General features: G+C 48.0%; 1 protein-coding gene across 1 annotated transcript; it reads left to right on the top strand.

Annotated features, from left to right (window-relative positions):
* The first annotated feature begins 278 nt into the window (after window positions 1-278).
* On the top strand, window positions 279-21,402 carry RPL22 (ribosomal protein L22). Its single transcript, XM_089654707.1, has 4 exons — window positions 279-411; window positions 12,718-12,822; window positions 18,306-18,430; window positions 21,196-21,402. Exons 1-4 carry the CDS (start codon window positions 298-300, stop codon window positions 21,338-21,340), a joined length of 489 nt encoding a protein of 162 aa, XP_089510833.1. The 5' UTR covers window positions 279-297; the 3' UTR covers window positions 21,341-21,402.
* Window positions 21,403-23,104: the final 1,702 nt, after the last annotated feature.

Consider the following 23,104-nt stretch of genomic DNA (forward strand, 5'->3'; position numbering starts at 1 on the left):
GACCTCCTCTGTACATTGCAGACTTCCCACAGCCAACCCATAGAATGGCGCTCGACTACTCACGCCTGGTTGCTCAACCATCGCCTGCTGGAGACGACAGATCCATCGAGCAGCTCAGCGCTCGATCACTTAGTCCTGGCTGCTCTTCCGTCGCATGATTGTAAACTACAGATCCATCGATCAGTTCAGCACTCGATCGCCCGTCGCACAACGGATCCATCATCTCACGCATGCGCATCCTTTCGTACTGCGCACGTTCGCCGCCTCTCGCCTGGTCTGTTGCTGCTCGGCCCACGCATGCGCGGTGGCATTTGCTTCTACTGCGCACGCCCTGCCGGCCTTTCCATACATAGCGCATGCGCGGCGGCCTCCTCTTCCTTTCAGCCATCTGAGGTCGCCATGGCTCCCCAGGTGTGTATCGCGCTCCCCGTATTATGGGGTATTGGGGGGCTTAAGGGGTCCGGGGGTCGGCCTGGCCGCCTCGGTTCGCTCCCCTGGTGATAGAGGGGGCGGTGCCGGGAGGTCCGGATGTACTGTGAGGGCAATGCGGGGGAGAAGGCCTGAGACCCGGGCGGCTCTGTCACTAGAGGGCCCCGTGTGTGGGGCCTGGCCAGGCCTGGGGCCCCCAGCACGCATCTCTATCTACACAACCTGATTGGATGGGACAGGAAAAAATGGGGGCGCACCCACCGTACAATCCGATCGTACCATCCCCTGTGTACAGGCCTGACTGCTGACCGACCAGCTACAGCCGCCCATACACTGTCCAATCTCCTGTGTACTGCAGGGCCGGCCTGGGGAGCACTGCGATGGGGTGTATAGCGATCTCCTATCATACTGGTGTCTGTAACCTGCCCACACACCATACAATCTGATTGTACCACCTCTAGATGTACCAGGCCTGGGATCTGAGCACACGTCTAATGAACCCATTCATGTTGTATCCAATCAGACGGCAGTGGGTGGAGGAGATTGTACAACCAGATTGTATGGTCAGCCTTGAAGTGGAACCACACGGCGTCTGAGCACCAAAAACTGGATTCATTGTGTTATCATTTAGAGCAAACCCCTCCCCACATTCATCCATGGCTCCACCCATTCCCCCCTCCCCCCATATATCCATGGGTCCACCCATTCCCCCCTCCCCCCATATATCCATGGGTCCACCCATTCCCCCCTCCCCCCATATATCCATGGCTCCACCCATTCCCCCCATATATCCATGGCTCCACCCATTCCCCCCATATATCCATGGCTCCACCCATTCCCCCTCCCCCCATGGCTCCACCCATTCCCCCCTCCTCCCATATATCCATGGCTCCTCCCATTCCCCCCTCCTCCCATATATCCATGGCTTCACCCATTCCCCCCCATATATCCATGGCTCCACCTATTCCCCCCATGGCTCCACCCATTCCCCCCTCCTCCCATATATCCATGGCTCCTCCCATTCCCCCCCTCCTCCCATATATCCATGGTTCCTCCCATTCTCCCCCTCCTCCCATATATCCATGGCCCCTCCCATTCCCCCCTCCTCCCATATATCCATGGCCCCTCCCATTCCCCCTCCTCCCATATATCCATGGCCCCTCCCATTCCCCCCATCTCCCATATATCCATGGTTCCTCCCATTCCCCCTCTCCATCCATGGCTCCACCCGTTCTCCCCTCCCCCATCCATGGCTCCATCAATTCCTTACTTCCCCCCCATCCATGGCTCCACCATCTTCTCCTCCATGCCCCCACACATTCCTCCCTCCCGCCATATATCCATGGCTCCTCCCATTCCCCCTCCATCCATGGCTCTAACTATTCCTCCATGGCTCCACCCATTTTCCCTGTCCATGGCTCCACCCATTCCCCCCCATCCATGGCTCCACCAGCTTCTCCTCCATGCCCCCACACATTCCTCCCTCCCGCCATATATCCATGGCTCCTCCCATTCCCCCTCCATCCATGGCTCTAACTATTCCTCCATGGCTCCACCCATTTTCCCTGTCCATGGCTCCACCCATTCTCCCCCATCCATGGCTCCACCATCTTCTCCTCCATGCCCCCACCCATTCCTCCCTCCATTCCTCCCTCCATATATCCATGGCTCCTCCCATTCCCCCTCCATCCATGGCTCTAACCATTTCTCCTCTATGGCTCCACCCATTCTCCCCTTCCCTATCCATGGCTCCATCGATTCCTCTCCCCCCATCCATGGCCCCACTATTTTCTCCTCCATGGTCCCACCCATTCCTCTTTCAGAGGAAACCCCATCTATCCATGGCTCCACCTATTCTTCCCTCCTCTTATCCATTCATGGCTCCTATTCCTTCTTCAGAGCAATCCCATTCCCCATCCATCTGTGGCTCCACCCATTTTTACCTCTCCCATCCGCCCATTCTACCCCCCCATCCATGGCTCCACCCATTCCTTCCTATCCTCCGCTCATTACTCCAATTCATGACTCCATGCTTTATTTTGTTGAGAAATGAATATGAAAAACACCCCAATAGACTTTCTGTCTGCAGCCATCTTGAGTAAGGGCAGATGATTCATGTAGCATTTACTCCCTGGAATCCATGTGTCCTTAGCTCAGGCATGCAGACAAGAGGGTGTGCTCAGCTTAGCCCCTCCTGAAGACACTGGGAGGTATGACATTTTCTTGGTCTAGGCCGGTAAATCGACTCTCCCTTCCTATCTATGTACTAAAGCTGGCAGTATAAGGATTACAAATGGCCAATGTTGATTGGAAGAGTGAAGTTCTAAGTGGTATCAAACAGTTAATTCACCTTTTTGGAAAGGGTAAGCGAACACACTGACCCCCCCCCCCCCCCCCCCTCATTTAAACATGTCAAAAACACGTGATGCTTCAGGCGTGTTGGTTCACGATGGTGTCCATGTTGGTATCTTTTGTGTTACCCTTACCCTACATGAGAAAGTATAAAAAATATTAGTTACACCCAACGAGTGAACTACCCCCCCCCCCCCCCCCCCCGCAAAAAAAAGATTGTGAGACCCCCCACCCCCATATACATGCATGCATGACCATGGGCAGGGGGTGTCCCAGTAAAGAGAACCTGTCAGTATGTCACTATGCCATCACATTAAGGCCAATAGGTGCTTCATACAAACACAATGATGTAAACAATATATATAGAATATTCCTTGTCACCTATAAGAAGTAAAAACATACATATGTTAAATCTGCACCATGTAGTCACACGTAAGGACATGACCGCAGGCGGGGGATGCACCTACATACAAAAACATACATATGTTAAATCTGCACCATGCAGTCACACGTAAGGACATGACCGCAGGCGGGGGATGCACCTACATACAAAAACATACATTTGTTAAATCTGCACCATGCAGTCACACGTAAGGACATGACCGCAGGCGGGGGATGCACCTACATACAAAAACATACATTTGTTAAATGTGCACCATGTAGTCACACGTAAGGACATGACCGCAGGCGGGGGATGCACCTACATACAAAAACATACATTTGTTAAATCTGCACCATGTAGTCACACGTAAGGACATGACCGCAGGCGGGGGATGCACCTACATACAGAAACATCCGGCCTACACGTTGTACAGTACTGCACATGCCAGTGTGAGTGATAATTCTAAGGCCATGACCTGTAAGGACCTCTAGCGGGGATGTCCAATTCCTGTCCCCTGGGACATGTAGTTTCCGGGCACATAGCCCTGCCGCGGGCAAGCAGCAGGGCTCACCTGTCAGGTGGAAGCATTCGGGTGGCACCGCTGCTGCTGATTGCTTCCACACAGCCCACAGTGTCAGCCTCTCCCCCGCTCTATGTCCCGGGCTCCGCTCGCCCATCTGTGGGCCCAAGACTGGTTCGGCGGGTGCCATGGGATGTGGTATAGGGGAGGGAGGAGGAGAGCGGACACATCCTCTCCCCTTCTGATGTGGAAGTGATGTGATGTCACTTCCGGGTCCCCATTCAACAGATTCCGGGTCATTGAGGCTGGGAAAGAATGTAATGCGGTGCGATGTGCACCGAATCACATTCAATGTAGTACAGGGGAGACATTGGGGGGTCTTTTAGACCCTGCATGTCTCAAAAAAGAGAACCTGTCACCAAAAATCATCACATAGCTGTTCATAACACTGTCCCTCACTACATCACCGAGCTGGTCTCTAAATATCACCCAAACCGTATTCTCCGCTCCTCGCAAGACCACCTACTCTCTAGCTCCCTTGTCTCCTCCTCCATGCTCGTCTCCAGGATTTCTCACGGGCTTCACCCATCCTCTGGAACTTTCTACCCCAAGCTATCAGGCTATCGTCTACTCTGTTCACTTTTAGGCGCACTCTGAAAACTCATCTCTTCAGGGAAGCCTACCCTGCCCCCGGCTAACTACTGGAATCCCCTACTCCCCCAACCACTCCATCCCCCACAGCTAATTACCTCTTGTACCACTAGCCCCTCCCTCCTAGATTGTAAGCTCCTATGATCAGGGCCCTCCTATCCCTCTTGTATTGAACTGTATAGTTGCTGTATTGTCTCCCGCTATAATGTAAAGTGCTGAGCAAACTGTCGGCGCCATAAATCCTGTATAATAACATAGGGGACTTTTTGTACCGTATGTGATTAAAAAAAAAAAATTTTCTTTTTAAATGGAAATTACACCCAAGCATATAACACCCCCAAATTTTTCAAGGCCCCCCCTCCCCCACATATGTATGCACGCACAAATGTAAAAGCACATACTTGGGTGCCTACACATGAAAACGTGGATTGTGATACATGTTAGATATCGGCGAACACGACTGAATGAGGGCGCTAATTCTAGCACCAGACCTCCTCCGTACACAATACTGGTGACCTATAAGAGGCTTTAAAAGTGTCTCCTATAGAAAATATCGGGGACTGAAGTTTGTTGCCGTTTCACGAGCGCATGTAGATTCAAGGTTTGCCATGTTGGATATCTATTTACTCGATGCAACCTCGTCTTTTATATTTTACAAAACAATTGGATAATTTATTGCTTTTTGTGCCCTAAAAATAACAAGTGTAACTTTTACTGAAATTTTGTGTTTCCTGGACCCTTGTGACAATATCATGTGACAGAAAATATTGGAACTACTGCTATTTTATTCTCTAGGATCTCTGATTTCAGAAAATATCTCATGTTTGGGGGGTTTGTGTCATCTTCAGGCCTAAAATGATTTTTTAACCACAAGCCTACAGGGCACTTATACCCCCTTCCTGCCCAGGCCAATTTCCAGCTTTCAGCGCTGTCGCACTTTGAGTGACAATTGCGCGGTCATGCAACACTGTACCCATATGAAATTTTTAGCATTTTTTTGTGACAGAGCTTTATTTTGGTGGTATCTATTCACCGCTGGGATTTTTGTTTTTTCTTAAACCAAAAACCACTGAAAATTTAAAAAAAAAAAGTTTTTTTTAGTTTTTGTTATAAAATTTTGTAACTAAGTGATTTTTCTCCTTCACTGATGTGCGCTAATGAGGCTGCACTGATGGGCACTGATAGGCTGCACTGATGGACACTGATAGGTGGCACTGATGAGGAGGCAGCACTGGTAGGTGGCACTGATGGGCATTGACAGGCATCACTGATGGGCACTGATACGCGGCACTGATAGGTGGCACTGACTGGCACTGATGGGTGACACTGAAAGGCAGCTCCGATAGGCACTGATATGTGGCATTGATGCGCACTGGTAGGCATTGATGTGGCACTGACACAAGGCACTGATGGACAATGACAGGTGGCACTGCTGGGGCTACACTGATCATCTGGGCACACTGATGATCAGTGCCCTGATGATCAGTGTGCATGTCCCCTCCGCGGAAAGCCGATTACCGTCTCTCCTCTCCTCTGTCAGCGTGACAGCTCGAGAGGAGAGAAATGCCGATAACCGGCATTTCCCTGTTTACATGTGATCAGTTGTGATTGGACACAACTGATCACATGACTGAGCCGACATCTTCAGCTCTTTCCGTGATCGGTGATTCGCTGTGTCCGAGGAACACAGCGCACCATTGATCGCCGCGCATGCACGCTGAGAATGGGAGGACGTCATATGACATCCTCCCAGAATGAGGGAACCGCCTTGCATCCGCTATATTACTATATGGCGTGCGGGAGGTGGTTAAATGTGTGCAAATAATGGAAAAACGGCTCTGGCAGCGAATGGGATAAAGGATAAGTCCGACACTCCCCTTTCCTGACGAGCAGCCAATTGGTGCTCCATTATACTGCAAGGTTTCTCCCCTCCCTGCTAGTCCTCAGGGGCGATGCTGGAGATAAGCGGGGGGAGAGGAGGAGATAAACAGCGCAATGTTAAAAGTATTTAACATTTAAGTCACCATAAAGGCCCCAACGTTGCCTAAAGCAGATTTAAATACAGTTTTGGTTAAAATGTATGTTTTTTTTTTAATCAGGACACCGGTTTAGTCCCTGGACAAGTAGTTTTTTCAAAAATGTCCACACCTCTGGCCTTTAGGGCTCATTCACACTAGCATTTGGACTGGCCAGTAAAACCCCACTACTGTACCAACCCCAAACCACACATTCCCCCCCCCCCCCCCCCAACTGCTACCCCCTTTGTCTGCAGAGGCAGCAGCCGGGGGGTGTACACATATGGCAGCGGCAAGAATTAAAGCCCCAGTGAGTTTTTGCGTACAATGCACCTGCCGAATGCCACCCAGGGAAATGAATGGGGCAACTCTGCAAGCACCACACAAGCCTGAGCAATGCCCAGGGTAGTGGCTCTAGTGTGGGGATCAAGGGGTTAAATCATTCCGGCAGCGAGGAGGCGATAAGATCTCTTTACTGCCTGTCAAATGCTCTAGTGTGAACGCGCGCTCCTGCAAGGCTCAGGATGTTGCACTTTACTGTGATTCTCAGACTTGTTTCCATGAATCCTGACAAGCCAACGGAGCACCACTCCAAGTGCTGACACAAATGCTCCCGGTGACTCCGCCGCTGGTGGGTGCGGGCAGCCAACAAAAGCTGATCTACGCTCAGAGCACAAGCCTAGTACCGGAAATGGAGTGCTGCATGATGGAGGGCAGCCCAGAGAATGCCTTCAGCCTGGACTCCTCATAGACCAGGCCCCGCTGATGCATTTCACCCCCCACCCCTCCCAACGGGGGACTGGGCTGCCCTTTCAGTGTCTATTTTCCATACCAGGCTTCACTTAAAGCGAAGTTCCAGTCTCCTCTGCACTTTTTCTTTTGTACAAAAAGCACACCCGTGATTCTCCATTGCACTATATACACGGCTCAGAAATATGAAAGGAAGACTTTGAAAACCCATCAGATCTCAATGGGGACGAATCTGCTGCTGGATCTCTATACTGACATGGACGGGGGATGGGTGAGGAATGTAAGGACGTCCCATCGTTTGATGGAAATGAAAATGATCGACCTACAGAGGACTGAATTCAAAGACACCCCAAAAATCAAAGTGAGAAAATGATGCAGCTGGCGAGTCCATTTTGCTGAAATGTCATTGCAGCAACTCAGAATGGTCCTCAGTAGTCTGTGTGGCCCCCACGTGCTTGTATGTATGCCTGACAACATCGGGGGAGGCTCCTAATGAGACCACGGATGGTGTCCTGGGGGATTTCCTCCCAGATCTGGACTAGGGCACCACTGAGCTCCTGGACAGTCTGAGGTGCAACCTGGCGGCGTCGGATGGACCGAAACATGACATCCCAGAGGGGTTCTATTGGATTTAGGTCAGGTGAGCGTGGGGGCCATTCAATGGTATCAATTCCTTCATCCTCCAGGAACTGCCTGCATACTCTCCCCACATGAGGCCGGGCATTGTCTGCACCAGGAGGAACCCAGGACCCACTGCACCAGGAGGAACCCAGGACCCACTGCACCAGCATAGGGTCTGACAATGGGTCCAAGGATTTCATCCCCATACCTAATGGCAGTCAGGGTGCCATTGTCTGGCCTGTAGAGGTCTGTGTGTCCCTCCATGGATATGCCTCCCCAGACCATCACTGACCCACCACCAATACGGTCATGCTGAATGATGTTACAGGCAGCAGAACGTTCTCCACGGCTTCTCCAGACCCTTTCACGTCTGTCACATGTGCTCAGGGGGAACCAGCTCTCATCTGTGAAAAGCACAGGGTGCCAGTGGTGGACCTGCCAATTTTGGGGTTTAATGGCAAATGCCAATCCAGCTCTATGGTGCCGGGCAGTGAGCACAGGGCCCACTAGAGGACGTCGGGCCCTCAGGCCACCCTCATGAAGTCTATTTCTGATGTTTGGTCAGAGACATTCACACCAGTGGCCTGCTGGAGGCCATTTTGTAGGGCTCTGCCAGGGCTCATCCTGGTCCTCTTTGCACAAAGGAGCAGATACCGGTCCTGCTGATGGGTTAAGGACCTTCTACGGCCCTGTCCAGCCCTCCTAGAGGAACTGCCTGTCTCCTGGAATCTCCTCCATGCTCTTGAGACTGTGCTGGAAGACACAGCAAACCTGGCAATGACAAATATTGATGTTCCATCCTGGAGGAATTGGACTGCCTGTGCAACCTCTGTAGGGTCCAGGTATGGCCTCATGCTACCAGTAGTGACACCGACCCGAGCCGAATGCAAAACTAGTAAAAAACAGTCAGGATGAGGAGGGAAAAAAAAAAGTCAGTAGCCTCCACCTGTAAAACCATTCCTGTTTTGGGGGTCTTCTCATTGTTATCCATCTAGTGCACCTGTTGTTAATCAGTTTCAGCTCCTTTGGTGTTAGTGAAATGAACAACCCCCTCTGCTACTTAACTGACCAGATCCATATGCCAGGAGTTTCATTGACTTGATGCGACTTAGAAAACAAAGTCTTCCTTTCATTTTTTTGAGCCGTGTAATTAGGACCGTGTTCTATGTGTGTGTCTTTTGCTTACTTGTAAATGTGACATTCTTCACCAGGATCCCGGCAGACAAGCAGCGGCCATTACTAGTGTGGCCATCTGAAGCCAGCTCCTACTTTCTTCTGGGATTCGGTGCAGCTGGCTGCCCAGCATGCACCTCCCGATCTCACGGCTGTGCTGGAAGGACACAGCTCGGCGCACCGTGTTTGTAGGTTGCCATAACCATGGCAGCAACGGCAGAAGTTTCCTCCCTGTTATGGCAACCTGTCAATCATTCCTTCCAATACCATCACTTCCGGGCAAGAAATACCGTGCGATTTCACCATTAGACTTCCCAAAGGCTCCTGGGATAGATGACGCCAGTAGCCCAAGAGTCATAGGGAATCGCCTAATGATGAAATGACCTAGGTGGCCGGACCGAACGTGCAGAATACAGGTATTTAGAAATAAATAAAAAATCCCATTGGACTGTTCTGGGTGGGCATTGTGTGGCAAGGATCATGGAAAAAAAGGGTGGAGCTCCGCTTTAAGTTGGAATAAGTCGGGGTGATACGGGTGGGCACGTGATCCAGTGCTCAGGGGTAGCAGTCAGTCACTAGGCCCGAGCACTGTCACATGACGGAGTGACATCACTGTTGTGTAGGCTCCTGTATTTTTGTGTCAGGATGGGCAATGTGACGGCGTCTCTTCATGGGTGTGCTGGTGATAAATTCCAATTCTGTTCTGAGTCAGCGTGTCTGACACTTGGCCAAGAATAGTTTTCTCCTCGCTCCTCCTTCTAGCTGCAGGATATTCTAGGCTGCGATGCTGCTGTCTGTGGCCATGTTCAGTTCTTAAAGTAGATCTGAACTCCAAATGTGTTTTGTTATACAGGGACTATAGAGATGTTCATTTTCCTAAGCAGTACCTTGAAACTCTAACCATTTACCGTATTTTTCGCCGTATAAGACGCACTTTTTCTTCCCCAAAACTGGGGGGGAAATGTCAGTGCGTCTTATAAGACGAATATGGAGCGGCCGGTCCGGTATTTCCACCGCGGCCGTGTCAGAATACCGGGCCGGCCGCTCAGCTCTGCAGCGGGATCTTACCTGTTCCTCTATCCAGCGGCGTGCTGTCTTCCTGGCTTCGGTAGTGTGGGCATGACAGCCGGGTGCCCAGTGCGAATGCGCGAGAAGCGGTGCGCTTTGTGAATGGTAAGGCGGTACCTGGGACACATGACAGATCCCAGAAGCCGCCGGACCAATCACAAGGCGCAAGTGCTTCTCGCTCATGCGCACTGGGCACCCGGCTGTCATGCCGAGCGCCATTACAGAAGCCGGGAAGACATCGCGCGGCTGGATCGAGGAACAGGTAAGATCGGGTACCTGTCAAATTCAGGTACCCGCTCCCCACCTCCCCAAAGGTCAGCAGTCATCTGTGCTGTCCGCAGTCTCTGGTCATCCCTGTGCTGTCCGCAGTCTCTGGTCATCCCTGTGCTGTCCGCAGTCTCTGGTCATCCCTGTGCTGTCCGCAGTCTCTGGTCATCCCTGTGCTGTCCGCAGTCTCTGGTCATCCCTGTGCTGTCCGCAGTCTCTGGTCATCTCCTGTACTATGTCCGCAGTCTCTGGTCATCTCCTGTACTATGTCCGCAGTCTCTGGTCATCTCCTGTACTATGTCCGCAGTCTCTGGTCATCTCCTGTACTATGTCCGCAGTCTCTGGTCATCTCCTGTACTATGTCCGCAGTCTCTGGTCATCTCCTGTACTGTGTCCGCAGTCTCTGGTCATCTCCTGTACTGTGTCCGCAGTCTCTGGTCATCTCCTGTACTGTGTCCGCAGTCTCTGGTCATCTCCTGTACTGTGTCCGCAGTCTCTGGTCATCTCCTGTACTGTGTCCGCAGTCTCTGGTCATCTCCTGTACTGTGTCCGCAGTATCTGGTCATCTCCTGTACTATGTCCGCAGTCTCTGGTCATCTCCTGTACTATGTCCGCAGTCTCTGGTCATCTCCTGTACTATGTCCGCAGTCTCTGGTCATCTCCTGTACTATGTCCGCAGTCTCTGGTCATCTCCTGTACTATGTCCGCAGTCTCTGGTCATCTCCTGTACTATGTCCGCAGTCTCTGGTCATCTCCTGTACTATGTCCGCAGTCTCTGGTCATCTCCTGTACTATGTCCGCAGTCTCTGGTCATCTCCTGTACTATGTCCGCAGTCTCTGGTCATCTCCTGTACTATGTCCGCAGTCTCTGGTCATCTCCTGTACTATGTCCGCAGTCTCTGGTCATCTCCTGTACTATGTCCGCAGTCTCTGGTCATCTCCTGTACTATGTCCGCAGTCTCTGGTCATCTCCTGTACTATGTCCGCAGTCTCTGGTCATCTCCTGTACTATGTCCGCAGTCTCTGGTCATCTCCTGTACTATGTCCGCAGTCTCTGGTCATCTCCTGTACTATGTCCGCAGTCTCTGGTCATCTCCTGTACTATGTCCGCAGTCTCTGGTCATCTCCTGTATTGTGTCTGCAGTCCATTAGTTCAGAATTGTTTTTTTTTTTTCCTGTATTCTGCCTCTAAAACCTAGGTGCGTCTTATACGGCGAAAAATACGGTAGTCCGGATTTCCTCTCCACCTGTGTACTTCTGGTATATGTGCCTAGGCCTCATTGCTGTATATCTGCAGCACGAGATCCAAGACACTGCTGCCTCTGACGTCTAGTCTCCAGCAACTGAAGTGGGAGTTAATGAGGTCAGTGCTGCTCACTGTTCTCCTTTAAAGTAGCGCTCCACCCAAAAAGGGGAAGTTCCACTTTGAAGACTGGTCCCCAGTAAGGATTGGCACCTTTGAGAAGTGGGTACCTGAATTGACAGGTACCCCCCCTCCGTGGCAGATCCAAGAAGACTACGGGGCCATTCCAAAAACGCAGTGCTACTCCCACCTGTGCAGTGGGCACCCGGTTGTGAAGCCGCACACTGTTACAGCCAGGTGCTCACACTGAAGATGGCGGTGCTGGGAACACCAGAAAGCTGGTGAAACTGGCTGTGGGGAGGACAATGCGGGATCGAGGGACAGGTGAGTGGCTGTTTTTTTAAAAGTCAGCAGCTACAGTTTTTTTGCTGAATGGAACTCTGCTTTAAAGTGTTACTAAACCCACAACAGTACAATCAGTCTGTAGATGCAGTAAAGCATGCTGGTTATACTCACTGAGGAACCTAAGGGGTTAATCCTCTGCATTGTGTAAAAAGGCTGTTTGATCCTGTCTTCTTCCAGTGCCCCCCTCCTTTCTCCTGATCAGACATATTGTGTGAAGAGACTCTGCACATGCTTAGTTTGGTTTGTATTGCTAGAGGTTGTTTTTTTTTTCTTGGGAGAGTGCATGTGATCAAAACAGGGCCAATCAGTGCTGTCCAGACAAAGGTCAGGGGTTCTGCATCCTCCTAAAGCAGAAAGAAAACTCTGCGTACAGGCTTCAGCCAGTGCTGGGCTGGACACTGATAGAAGTCACAAGATTGCTATATACTGCTGATGGAAAAAAGATATTTAGCAGTTTATATTTACTAAAATAATTGCATTTCCATGTTCCGGGTCCGGGGAGAGCGGCTACAGTGAATGCCGGGTCCGGGGAGAGCGGCTACAGTGAATGCCGGGTCCGGGGAGAGCGGCTACAGTGAATGCGGGCTCCGGGGATTTAGGAACACTTTAATGGAGACTTTGAGGTGTACTTGTAGAGGACAGACCCATTAAGCTGCTGAAAAACTGTTATTGTACGGATATCTATCCAGGAGAGATCCCCCGCACGCTCAATCTTTCTGATGTCTTGTGTTTTTTATTTTTGTGTTTTTAATCTAAATCTTTTTTATATTAATTTTCTCAGAAAAAGACAGCGACGAAGGGCAGCAAGAAGAAGAAGCAGCTCCTGAAGTTCACCTTGGACTGCACGCACCCTGTAGAAGATGGCATCATGGATGCTGCTAACTTTGTAAGTCATACTGCTGAGACCATCGTTCTGCTTCGCGGTGATTCGGTTTCTTCTGTGCAATCCTGTGTCTGAGACTATTCACTTTCTGGAAAGCTTTCAAAGCATTGGGTGCACAACCTGCGGCCCTGGTGTTGTGGAACTACAAGTCCCATCATGCCTCTGCCTTTGGGAGTCATGCTTGTAATCGTCAGCCTTTCACTACATCATGGGACTTGTAGTTGCACATATTACATGTTCCACCTGTGTTTTTTTTAGGCTGCAACATGTAACCTGTTCCTACTGCTGCAGCTTCTCCCCGATCCGCCATCTGTAGTGACAGCAAGACGGGACTCTTCTCCCTGATCTCACTTTCACAATTTTTAAAAAACACGGCCATGTGGGGTTCCTGCCCGGCCGCGTCTATCATTCACAGAGTTATGTGACTGGGAGAACCAAATGTACCAGCAGCCTTTGCAGCTATCTGCTTGTAGTTCTCAATGTACTACCAGGGCACTGCTGAGCATTCTGGGTAGTTCAATGAGTCTTGCAGTCATTTAGTAACTGCCTGTCCATACGAGGTACGAGCAGACAACTTACACCGACAGTCTGAATACAAGGATGAAGGAGGTGTTTTAAATATACAAGACGTTGTGGTTTTAGACAAGGTGCACATTTATAATCTGATCTCCCTGGCTGGGGTGCAGCTTTAAATGTAACTGAGATGGCGGGATGGTAAAGCCTCAAAGTTTGTGTCAGACTACCGCCAACCCCCCACCCCTACTTATACTTACCTGAGCCCCGATTTCGATTCAGCGCTGTGCATGAGAGCTGAGGCTTTACCGCCTCTGTCCCTTTTCACTGGGAAAATTGATAGCGGTGGGACCTATTGGCTCCGACTCCTGTCAATCAAACCCACTGGCACGGGCGGGGCCAAACCATCCTGTCTGTGTCAGAGGCTCACAGGCGAGCTTGCACGAGTGCCCCCATGGTAAACGGTTTTCCATGGGGGCACTGGGTGGAGGGGAGGAGCCAGGAGTGGCTGCGGTGGAACCTAGAAGAGGAGGATCTAGACTGCTTTGTGCAAAACAATTGCACAGAGTAAGTAAGGTTGACATGTTTGTCTGTTTACCTTAAATAATAAAGGAAGCTTTAATATCACTTTAATAATGCAGGCAAGAGTTTTTTTGCTTTTAAGTAGTGGTGCATCGAAATGAAAATTCTGGTGCCGAAACCGAAAATTAAAACTGCACTTGACCGGAAACCGAAATGCACAGTTTTTTAAACATGAATATTTTTTTTTTAAAATACATGGATTTAAAAAAAATAAAAAAGATATGTATATATACATATATATATATCCCAATTTTTTTTGTAAAATATGAAAGAGGATGTTATGGCGAGTAAATGGATACCCAACATGTCATGCTTTAAAATTGCATACGCTCGTGGAATGGCGTGAAACTGTACTTAAAAATCTCCACGTGTGATGCTTTATAAATCTCTACAGGTTAGCAGTGTAACGTTACAGAGGAGGTCTAGTGCGAGAATTATTGCTCCGGCGTTTGTGGCGATACCTCATGTGTGTGGTTTGAACACCATTTACATATGTGGGCATGGCCTACGTATGCATTCACCACTACATGCGAGCACGAGGGGACGGGGGCACTTTTAAACTATCTGTTTTTTTTTTTTGTTTTTTTTTTGCATTTCCTTTTAAAAAAAAAAAAAAAAAAAAATTGGAATCGTTTTATTTTTATCACAAGGAATGCATGCATCCCCTGTGATAGAAATAATTAGTGACAGGTCCTCTTTATGGAGAGATATGGGGTCAATAAGAAATAATTAATGACAGGTCCTCTTTATGGAGAGATATATGGGTTCAATAAGAAATAATTAGTAACAGGTCCTCTTTATGGAGAGATATGGGGTCAATAAGAAATAATTAGTGACAGGTCCTCTTTATGGAGAGATATGGGGTCAATAAGAAATAATTAGTGACAGGTCCTCTTTATGGAGTGATATGGGGGGGGTCAATGAGACATAATTAGTGACAGGTCCTCTTTATGGAGAGATATGGGGTCAATAAGAAATAATTAGTAACAAGTCCTCTTTATGGAGAGATATGGGGGGTCAATAAGAAATAATTAGTGACAGGTCCTCTTTATGGAGAGATATGGGGGGGTCAATAAGAAATAATTAGTAACAGGTCCTCTTTATGGAGAGATATGGGGGGTTAATAAGAAATAATTAGTAACAGGTCCTCTTTATGGAGAGATATGGGCTCAATAAGAAATAATTAGTGACAGGTCCTCTTTATGGAGAGATATGGGGTCAATAAGAATGTAAAGCATTGGATCGAATAAAAAAAAAAAATGGCCGGAACGGAAAGTGACATCGTTCTGGTCTCCCAAGGGCATAGAGATGAGTGGCGGCGGCCATCTTTCCTTCATTAATCTCTATGCCCAGCGCCAGGATCAATGGTTTCTCAGGTAAGGCTGGGAACTACCGAGCTGCAGCCGGCGGGGGCGGGGTTTTTTTGGCACCTGTTTTGGTGCTTTTTTTTCATTTAGGCTGAAAGGGGTGCTTTTGGCCAAAACGTTTTGGCCCCTGAAATTTCGATGCATCCCTACTTTTAAGTTAAACTGTAATTCCAGCTGCTTCAAAACAATACAAAGCTGTTAAACTTTCACTTTGTATATTGCACAAACGATGGATATGAAGCTGGAAGTTCGCGGCCCCTGGGGTCGGAGCAGCTGTACTAGCTTTAATGGAAGATTTCCAGGCGCCAGTGTCACAAGTTGCAGCTCAGTATTTTTTCTTTTTAGGTTTGCGAGCCTATAAACCTAATAAAACAGTATACTCAGTGAGCGCCTAATAATAATATAGCAGCTAAAGGCACGAAAAGGTAACAGAATAAAACCTCACAAGATACTTAGAAAGTGCAGCGCTAAAACAAACGCAGATCCATATTCGTAAAACATACAAATCCAAGTCCATAATCCAGCTGAACATATAATCATGAATACATAATATCATAAAATATGTTCAGCTGGATTATGGACTTGGATTTGTATGTTTTACGAATATGGATCTGCGTTTGTTTTGAGCCTATAAACTTCTAACTAGTAAAATGCTGCTGGATGGGCCATTAGCTGTACTGCCCCAAGCCTACGTTGCCTGCATATTGCTGAGCATGAATGGAGGGGAAACCCTTTAAAGCCGGGGTGTCCAAACTTTTTTCAAAGAGGGCCAGATTGGATGAAGTGAACATGGTGGAGGGCCGAACATTTTTCCGAACATTCTTTGAACCATTACAATTAAATGCAAATAAATTATTTTAGGCCAAGTTAATTGCAAACGACATACTTTTCATTTCATAACATTAAGATCAACTGACAGCTGAGTTTTCACAATGTATTGAAAATAAATTTAAAAAAAAAAAACTTACCTGCACTAATGTGAAGGGTGAAAAAGGTAGCTGGAGCTGAAGTCTCTGCTCGGCAGCTGGGAGGGGAAGAGAAACACACTTCACGCTGGAAGCCCGGCCCTGACGTCACCACCCTCTGTCGCTCCCAGCGCGGCGCAGTCACGCATGCGCACTGCTCTCAAGCAGAAGACTGTCTGCCATAGAAGGGAGGGCCACATTACAGAGAGCAGGGAGGGCTGTTGGAGGGCCATATTAAACCGACCCCCGGGCTGTAAATGGCCCGCGGGCCGGACTTTGGACATGCCTGCTTTAGAGTGATATATCAGGGTGCATATAAGAGGTTTAGGTTAATCAAGGAAGCTGCCGACTTGGAGCCTCCCACACTGGTCCCCCGCTGTCAAATATGAGCACCTGTCATTCTCCACGTTCCCCTAGCACAGCAACTTCTGAGGTCCTCTGTTCAAATCCCCATCTGGACACTGTCTGATGATTGCTTGGGTTTCCTCCGGGTATGCTGGTTTTCTCCCGCCCTCCAAAGTGTCTGAATTGGCCCCAGTATGTGTGTGAGAAGTAGGGACCTTGGATTGTAAACTCATTGAAGACGGGGACTGATACGAATGTACTATATGTAAATAACAGTGTAATTTGTTGGCACCATCTGCTTTCCGAGCGCCTCCTGGAGTAGGAGCGGCTCTCCTGTGCCGGATTACATATAGTACATGATCCGTCGCCTCTGGGTAGGGTGCCCTCCTGTGATTAGTCACTGCCTAAGCTGCAGATCAGTGGGTGCCAGCCAACGATTGACCGCCAGCACCCGCTCATGGGTGAGGGAGACCGAAGGTGTTTGTGTCACATCCTTCCTCCTTTTCTGGAATATCACCGAGGGGACACTGCATGTGGTCTGTCCTCAGTCTGATGGTGGGATTGTGCTCAGTATGGAGTGTATATAGGAAGGTACAGGATGTCCTGTTCATGGATGGAACTTCTGGTGTATAGGTTCTTTTATAACTTCTTTAGGCTCGGTTCACACCTATGCAGTTTGCGTTTGATCTGTTTCTGCAGTGCGTTTTGTTGCGTTTTTGCACGTGCGTTTTTTTCTTGCTAGGCAGATTTAAAACGTGGCAAAAACGCACTACATGGTTTTCTGCAGCGTTTTCATTGACCTCTATAGAATTAAAGACGCAACTTTTTGTATTCAAAAAAGTCCCTAACTCTTTCCAAAAAACCGCACCAGGTGAAAACGCGGCGATGTGAATGTGTCCCATAGGAAATCATGTTACACGGGCTGTAGTGCGTTTCTGCAAAACACTATGGAAAACTCCTGGGTGTGAACTGAGGGTAATGGCTAGCTAGTTGGCATGTTGATTTTTTTTTTTTTTGTTTAATGGGGGCGTATAGTAGCTTTTGGTCAGGTTTTTAGTTCATTTATCCATTTTATTTTCCAAGATTATGAAAGAAATGCAAATATTTAGCACGGGGGTGGGTCTGCGGCACGGGGGTGGGTCTGCGGCACGGGGGTGGGTCTGCGGCACGGGGGTGGGTCTGCGGCACGTAGTTTGCAATGTATGCAAGCATAGGGGACAGCGTTGGGGAAGATTAGGGTGTGTACGCCTTATTTGTAGTAATTTATTATTGTGTTAATTTTCAGTTCTAAACTTCAGCATGTTTCTTCATATTGAGCAGCAAATACCTGGGGATCAGGAAGCAGGTCCCTTATGTTGGAGCATTCTGACCACGCTACACAAGGACACCGATTGCGCTGGCGTGGTCAGTTGTGTCCCTGGGCTTCTAATTAGAGCTACAGGAAGCCAGGCCGGGTAGGTAGCATGCCTGTAGTTGCCCGGCTGACACCCCACCCAGTGCTTCTAGGCTAGGCTGACAGCAATTCCTATTCAGAGTCTCACTGAACACCATAGCCTCACGTTACTACTAAGCAGCCCAGCAGAAGCATGCCACAGTTACTGAATGTGGGCACATCCCCTGATTTCTGGGCAGAGGGGCTTCTAAACTTTCCAGCATGCTGTAATTTCAGCACAATGATTATTGTAAAATGTACTAAAGGCTATCCTTGTTACAGGAACAGTTCTTGCACGACCGCATCAAGGTGAATGGAAAAGTTGGAAACCTGGGTGGTGGAGTAGTCACTATTGAGAGAAGCAAGAGTAAAATCACTGTGACTTCAGAGGTGCCATTTTCTAAGAGGTGAGTCCATGCCGGGGATGGAGATGGTCAGTCTCTCTCCACTGGGGCTTCCTATGGGTTGGGTATTCAAAACAGATCTGATGCACAGCAAGAACCCATTCACACCGCCTGTATAGTGTGTGGGCAGCTGTCTGTTCCCGCTGCAGTTCTCCAAACTTCCCTATTTTTTTTTTTTTTTTGTTTCAACTTTATTTGAAGTGCACAAAGTGACAACTTCACTCATGTCCCTGCACAGTGGTGCCTTGCACTGCTTTGCAGTGACATGCTTTGTCATCCAGTGCACTGTGGTAAAATTTATTACAGCTACTTATATAGTGCCGTCAATTTACATACATATATTGTACATTCCCATCAGTCCCTAACCCTCAAGGGGCGTACAATCTAAGGTCCCTAACTCACATTCATACATATACTAGGGACAATTTAGGCAGGATCCAATTAACCTCCCAGCATGTTTTTGGAGGGTGGGAGGAAACCGGAGTACCAGGTGGTACCGTGGTTGGGATTCGAACCAACGACCCGAGTACTGCCATATGCAGCATATCTGCATGTTATTGGCGCTCACCGCACCTGCAGACTGTGTTGCATTGTGAACAGAAAACTGTGTTCTGTGTGCCCTAGTGTTCTTCTAGGGCAGGAAAGGAACAGCGGTCATCAGACTATTGAACAGACCCTAAATATTTCCTTATAGTACACCTGAACGAACTTGCAGCAACATATTGTATGTCTTTAAGCCAGGGGTTGTACCTTTTTTTCTTCCATATGTCGTTCTGATTGAGGTTCTTAAATCTATAGATAACAGCTAACCATGTTCTTTTGAAAGCAAATGCATACAGTTGTGCTCAAAAGTTTGCATCCCCTGGCAGAAATTGTGAAATTTTGGCACGGATATTGAAAATGACTGATCTGCCAAAAAAATGCTCTTTTATTGAAGGATAATGATCATCTGAAGCCATTTATTATCACAGAGTTGTTTGGCTCCTTTTTAAATCATAATGGGTAAATGGTTAGCACTTCCGCTTGGCAGTACTCGGGTCATTGGTTTGAATCCCAGCAACGGCACCACCTTCCTGCAGTTTGCATGTTCTCCCTGTGCCTGCGTGGGTTTCTTCCGGGTACTCCGGTTTCCTCCCACATTCCAAAGACATGCTGGTAGGCTAATTGGCTCCTGTCTAAATTGTCCCTAGTATGTGTATGTATGATGTGAGTTAGGGACCTTAGATTGTATGCTCCTCGGGGGCGGGGCCTGATGTGAATGTACAATATATATGTAAAGCGCTGAACACATTGATGGCGCTATATAAGTACCTGAAATAAATAAATACTAACCGAAATCGCCCAAATGGCCCAGATCAAAAGTTTCCCTCCCCTGGAATGTTCGGCCTTGGTACAGACACACAAGGGGGGACACACACGGGTTACAATGGCAATTAGAGGTTAATGTCCCACATCTGACTAGGCTAGATACTGAGCCATGGGGGTCAGAAAAGAACTGTCAAAAGTCCTGCGTAACAAGGTAATGGAACTTTATAAAGATGGAAAAGGACATAAAAAAATGTCTAAAACCTTGAATATGCCAATCAGTACTGTTAAATCACCTATTAAGAAGTGGAAAGTTCAGGGATCTCTTGATACCAAGCCAAGGTCAGGCAGACCAAAATAGATTGCAGCCACAACTGACAGAAGAATTGTTCGGGATACAAAGGGAAACCCATAGGTAACCACAAGGAAAATCCAGGCTGCTCTGGAAAAAGTTGGTGCGGTTGTTTTTAAGGAGTACAATATGGTGTTACTTGAACAAAAATGAGCTGTTTGGTGGAGGTGCCAGAAAGCTGTTGTCAGGCATATTGTAACTGGGTACATGTGTCGGGGTAATGAGTGGGTGGCATGTGCTGGAGAGAGCAGGAGGGCGTGCTGGCAGTATGCTTTATTAAAGGAATTGGGTAGGCTAAGCAACCCATTGGTCTCTTGGGGCCTCCAATGGTGACACCGTCCTGCCTGTAGTCCCAGTTGTTACGCAGAGATATCCAGGATGGGTGGTGTAACTGTGATGGGAGTCACTTTGGGTGGGGGGCCCATGGAACACAGCTCACTTTAGAGAGTTGGGGAGATCCCTGTCTCAGCTCCCCATATCCCTGTTATGTCACCCTGTGCCTGTTAGGGGTACAGAGTGATCTGTCCTAATATTGGGGTGGGGGGTTGTGGATTGTTTAGTGCCATGTGGCTGCATCCCATTGTTCTATTGTGTGTCTTGCTTGGAAGCAAACTATTATGGGATGTATGTGTTTGTGTATTGGCTTGGTGGGGGTTGTCTCCAGCAGCCCTCCCTCCTGATGGGACTGTCTGTTGGTATGTTTCTTGTTACTAAATGTAGATTGCCCCACCCTGTGTCATTATACAGGGAGGGGGGGGGATTGTCCTGAGTGTATATATCTTGTATCTGTGTTAAAATAAACTAGTCTACCTCCTGGTTTACTTCAAGACTGGTGTCGTCTAGTCTTGTATGGTCACCTGTGTCTGTGGTCGGTGTTCAGAAAGGGAAGCGGTATTCTAACGGAAGTACTGTCTGGGTCGATTCTGTTACAGTAACCCTTTGCCCGATCAATGAAACTATCAATCCTTGTTTCTGCAGCAGGTTAATTTCGTAAAAGAAATCTTATCTCATGGCAAGTTCCATACAGCAGACCTTTATAGGAAGGTGTATGTAGGAATTGGTGCAGCGTGCACGCAGTTTGTAAATATGAATTTATTATTTTTATTTTTAGGTACTTGAAATATCTGACTAAGAAATACCTGAAGAAAAACAGCCTCCGTGACTGGCTCCGTGTGGTTGCAAACAGTAAGGAAAGTTATGAATTAAGATACTTCCAGATCAACCAGGATGAAGAGGAGGAGGAAGACGAAGATTAAATGTTGGATCTGGATGTTCATTTTTTTGTTTTTGTATGGCCCCAATTAAAGATTGGAACACATCTGTGAGTCAGTGTCTTCTCTTCTGCACGGTGTAGGATAGAGTTTTCTTTTTTTGTTTTAACCATGTACAGCACCGCTGTAAATTCATGTTTGTTTATTCTACGGCACGGGTGTCAAACTGCGGCCCTCCAGCTGTTACCAAACTACAAGTCCCATGAGGCATTGCAAGATTGACAGTTACAAGCACAACTCCCAAAGGCAGAGGCATGATGGGACTTGTAGTTTGGCAACAGTTGGACGGCCGCCAGTTTGACACCCCTGCTCTAGTGGGATGAATTCCTACTCCTTGATCCTACAGCAGCTGGTCGTTCTCCTTGCCTCTGCTGCAGGCCCAGAATGTTGGCGGGCTCCCTTTCGTTGTGGGTAAAGTAGCTGCCCTAATAACTTCTGATTGAAATTCTTTAAGGGCCCATTCACAACATAAGTGGTGGGACTGTGTTGGGCAACTAATGCCATTGCAGTCTGGCCACATAAGGCATTTGCCCAGTTAACACAATTATGTTGCTGTGGTGTGCGCTGAAAAAAGTAAGTGCGAGGAAATCCACGCCGTGCAACATGCAGCTGACAACTGAACTTTGAGGTGTGACATTTCAATGTTTAACTGCTTCCCCTCTGCCCTAGTACGATGGCACACAGTTAACCCTTTGATGGCCCCAGATGTTAACCCCATCCTGCCCAGTGCCATTAGTACAGTGTCAGTGCTTTTTTTATTAGCACTGATCACTGTATTGGTGTCATTGGAATGTCAGTGGCAGTTGATTCCCACCCAATGTCAGAATGCCTGCTGCAGTCCTGCTATAAATCGCTGATCGCTGCCATTACTAATATATTAAAAAAAAAATTATTTATATATATAAAAATTCCAGTATCTATACTGCCATTTGTAGACACTAACTTTCACGTAAACCAATTAATTTACACGTATTGGGATTTTTTATTTTTTTAAGCAAAGATGGAGCAGAATACATTTTGGCCTAAATTTATGACTAATTTTTTTTTTTACTGGATATGTTTAATAGTCAAAAATAGGTGTTTTTTTTTCCCTCAAAATTGTCTTTTTTGTTAATAGCGCAAAAAAAATAAAAACCGGGTGATCAAATACCACCGGAAAAAAGCTCCATTTGGGGGGGTGAAATGTAGATTTCATTTGGGTGCAGCATCGCATGACCGCGCAATTGACAGTTAAAGTAACGCAGTGCTATATCGCCAAAAATGGCCTGGTCAGGAAGGCGGGGAAATCCTCTGGAGGGCGAGGGGGTTAAGGTGAAAGTAGTTTTTAAGAAATGCCATAGCAAGTGATGAGAAAGTGGAGGTAAAGAAGACTTCTTCTGTGTCGGAGTAAATTCTGTCCCTGAATTCTAAGGCAATTCTGGAACACGTTCAACGTACTGGTAGTTCCATGACTAATTGGTGACATTTGTTGCACAGACGAGGGATGGATTTCTAATGAGGGTCCAAGACTCCAGGGAAGGTGTAATAAGCAGACGGATGTATTTCTAGAGAGCTGCAAATGTCAGCAAACCTGCTGCGCTGGTAGTTTGCGGCATCAGAAGCCAGTGAGTGTCCAGAGGAACCAGTCACCATCCGCTAGAATTAATCGTCCATTTTTTTTAATCCAGGTATGTGATCCTGCAGCTCTGACTCGCCTGCGTAAGAGAGCGCTCAACAATGGATGTGAATTCTGGGAATGGTGATGTCACC

The sequence above is a fragment of the Staurois parvus genome, unplaced genomic scaffold, assembly GCF_062004578.1.
Source record: "Staurois parvus isolate SC_StPar_1 unplaced genomic scaffold, SC_StPar_1.0 ptg000792l, whole genome shotgun sequence".
Lineage (NCBI taxonomy): Eukaryota > Metazoa > Chordata > Amphibia > Anura > Ranidae > Staurois > Staurois parvus.

Bases quoted from the DNA above. Each gene is read 5' to 3' on its own strand.
- RPL22 (XM_089654707.1), top strand. From the start codon at position 298: ATGCGCGGTGGCATTTGCTTCTACTGCGCACGCCCTGCCGGCCTTTCC. The intron at 412-12,717 runs GTGTGTATCGCG...TAATTTTCTCAG, and splicing joins AGGTCGCCATGGCTCCCCAG to AAAAAGACAGCGACGAAGGG. The intron at 12,823-18,305 runs GTAAGTCATACT...TCCTTGTTACAG, and splicing joins TCATGGATGCTGCTAACTTT to GAACAGTTCTTGCACGACCG.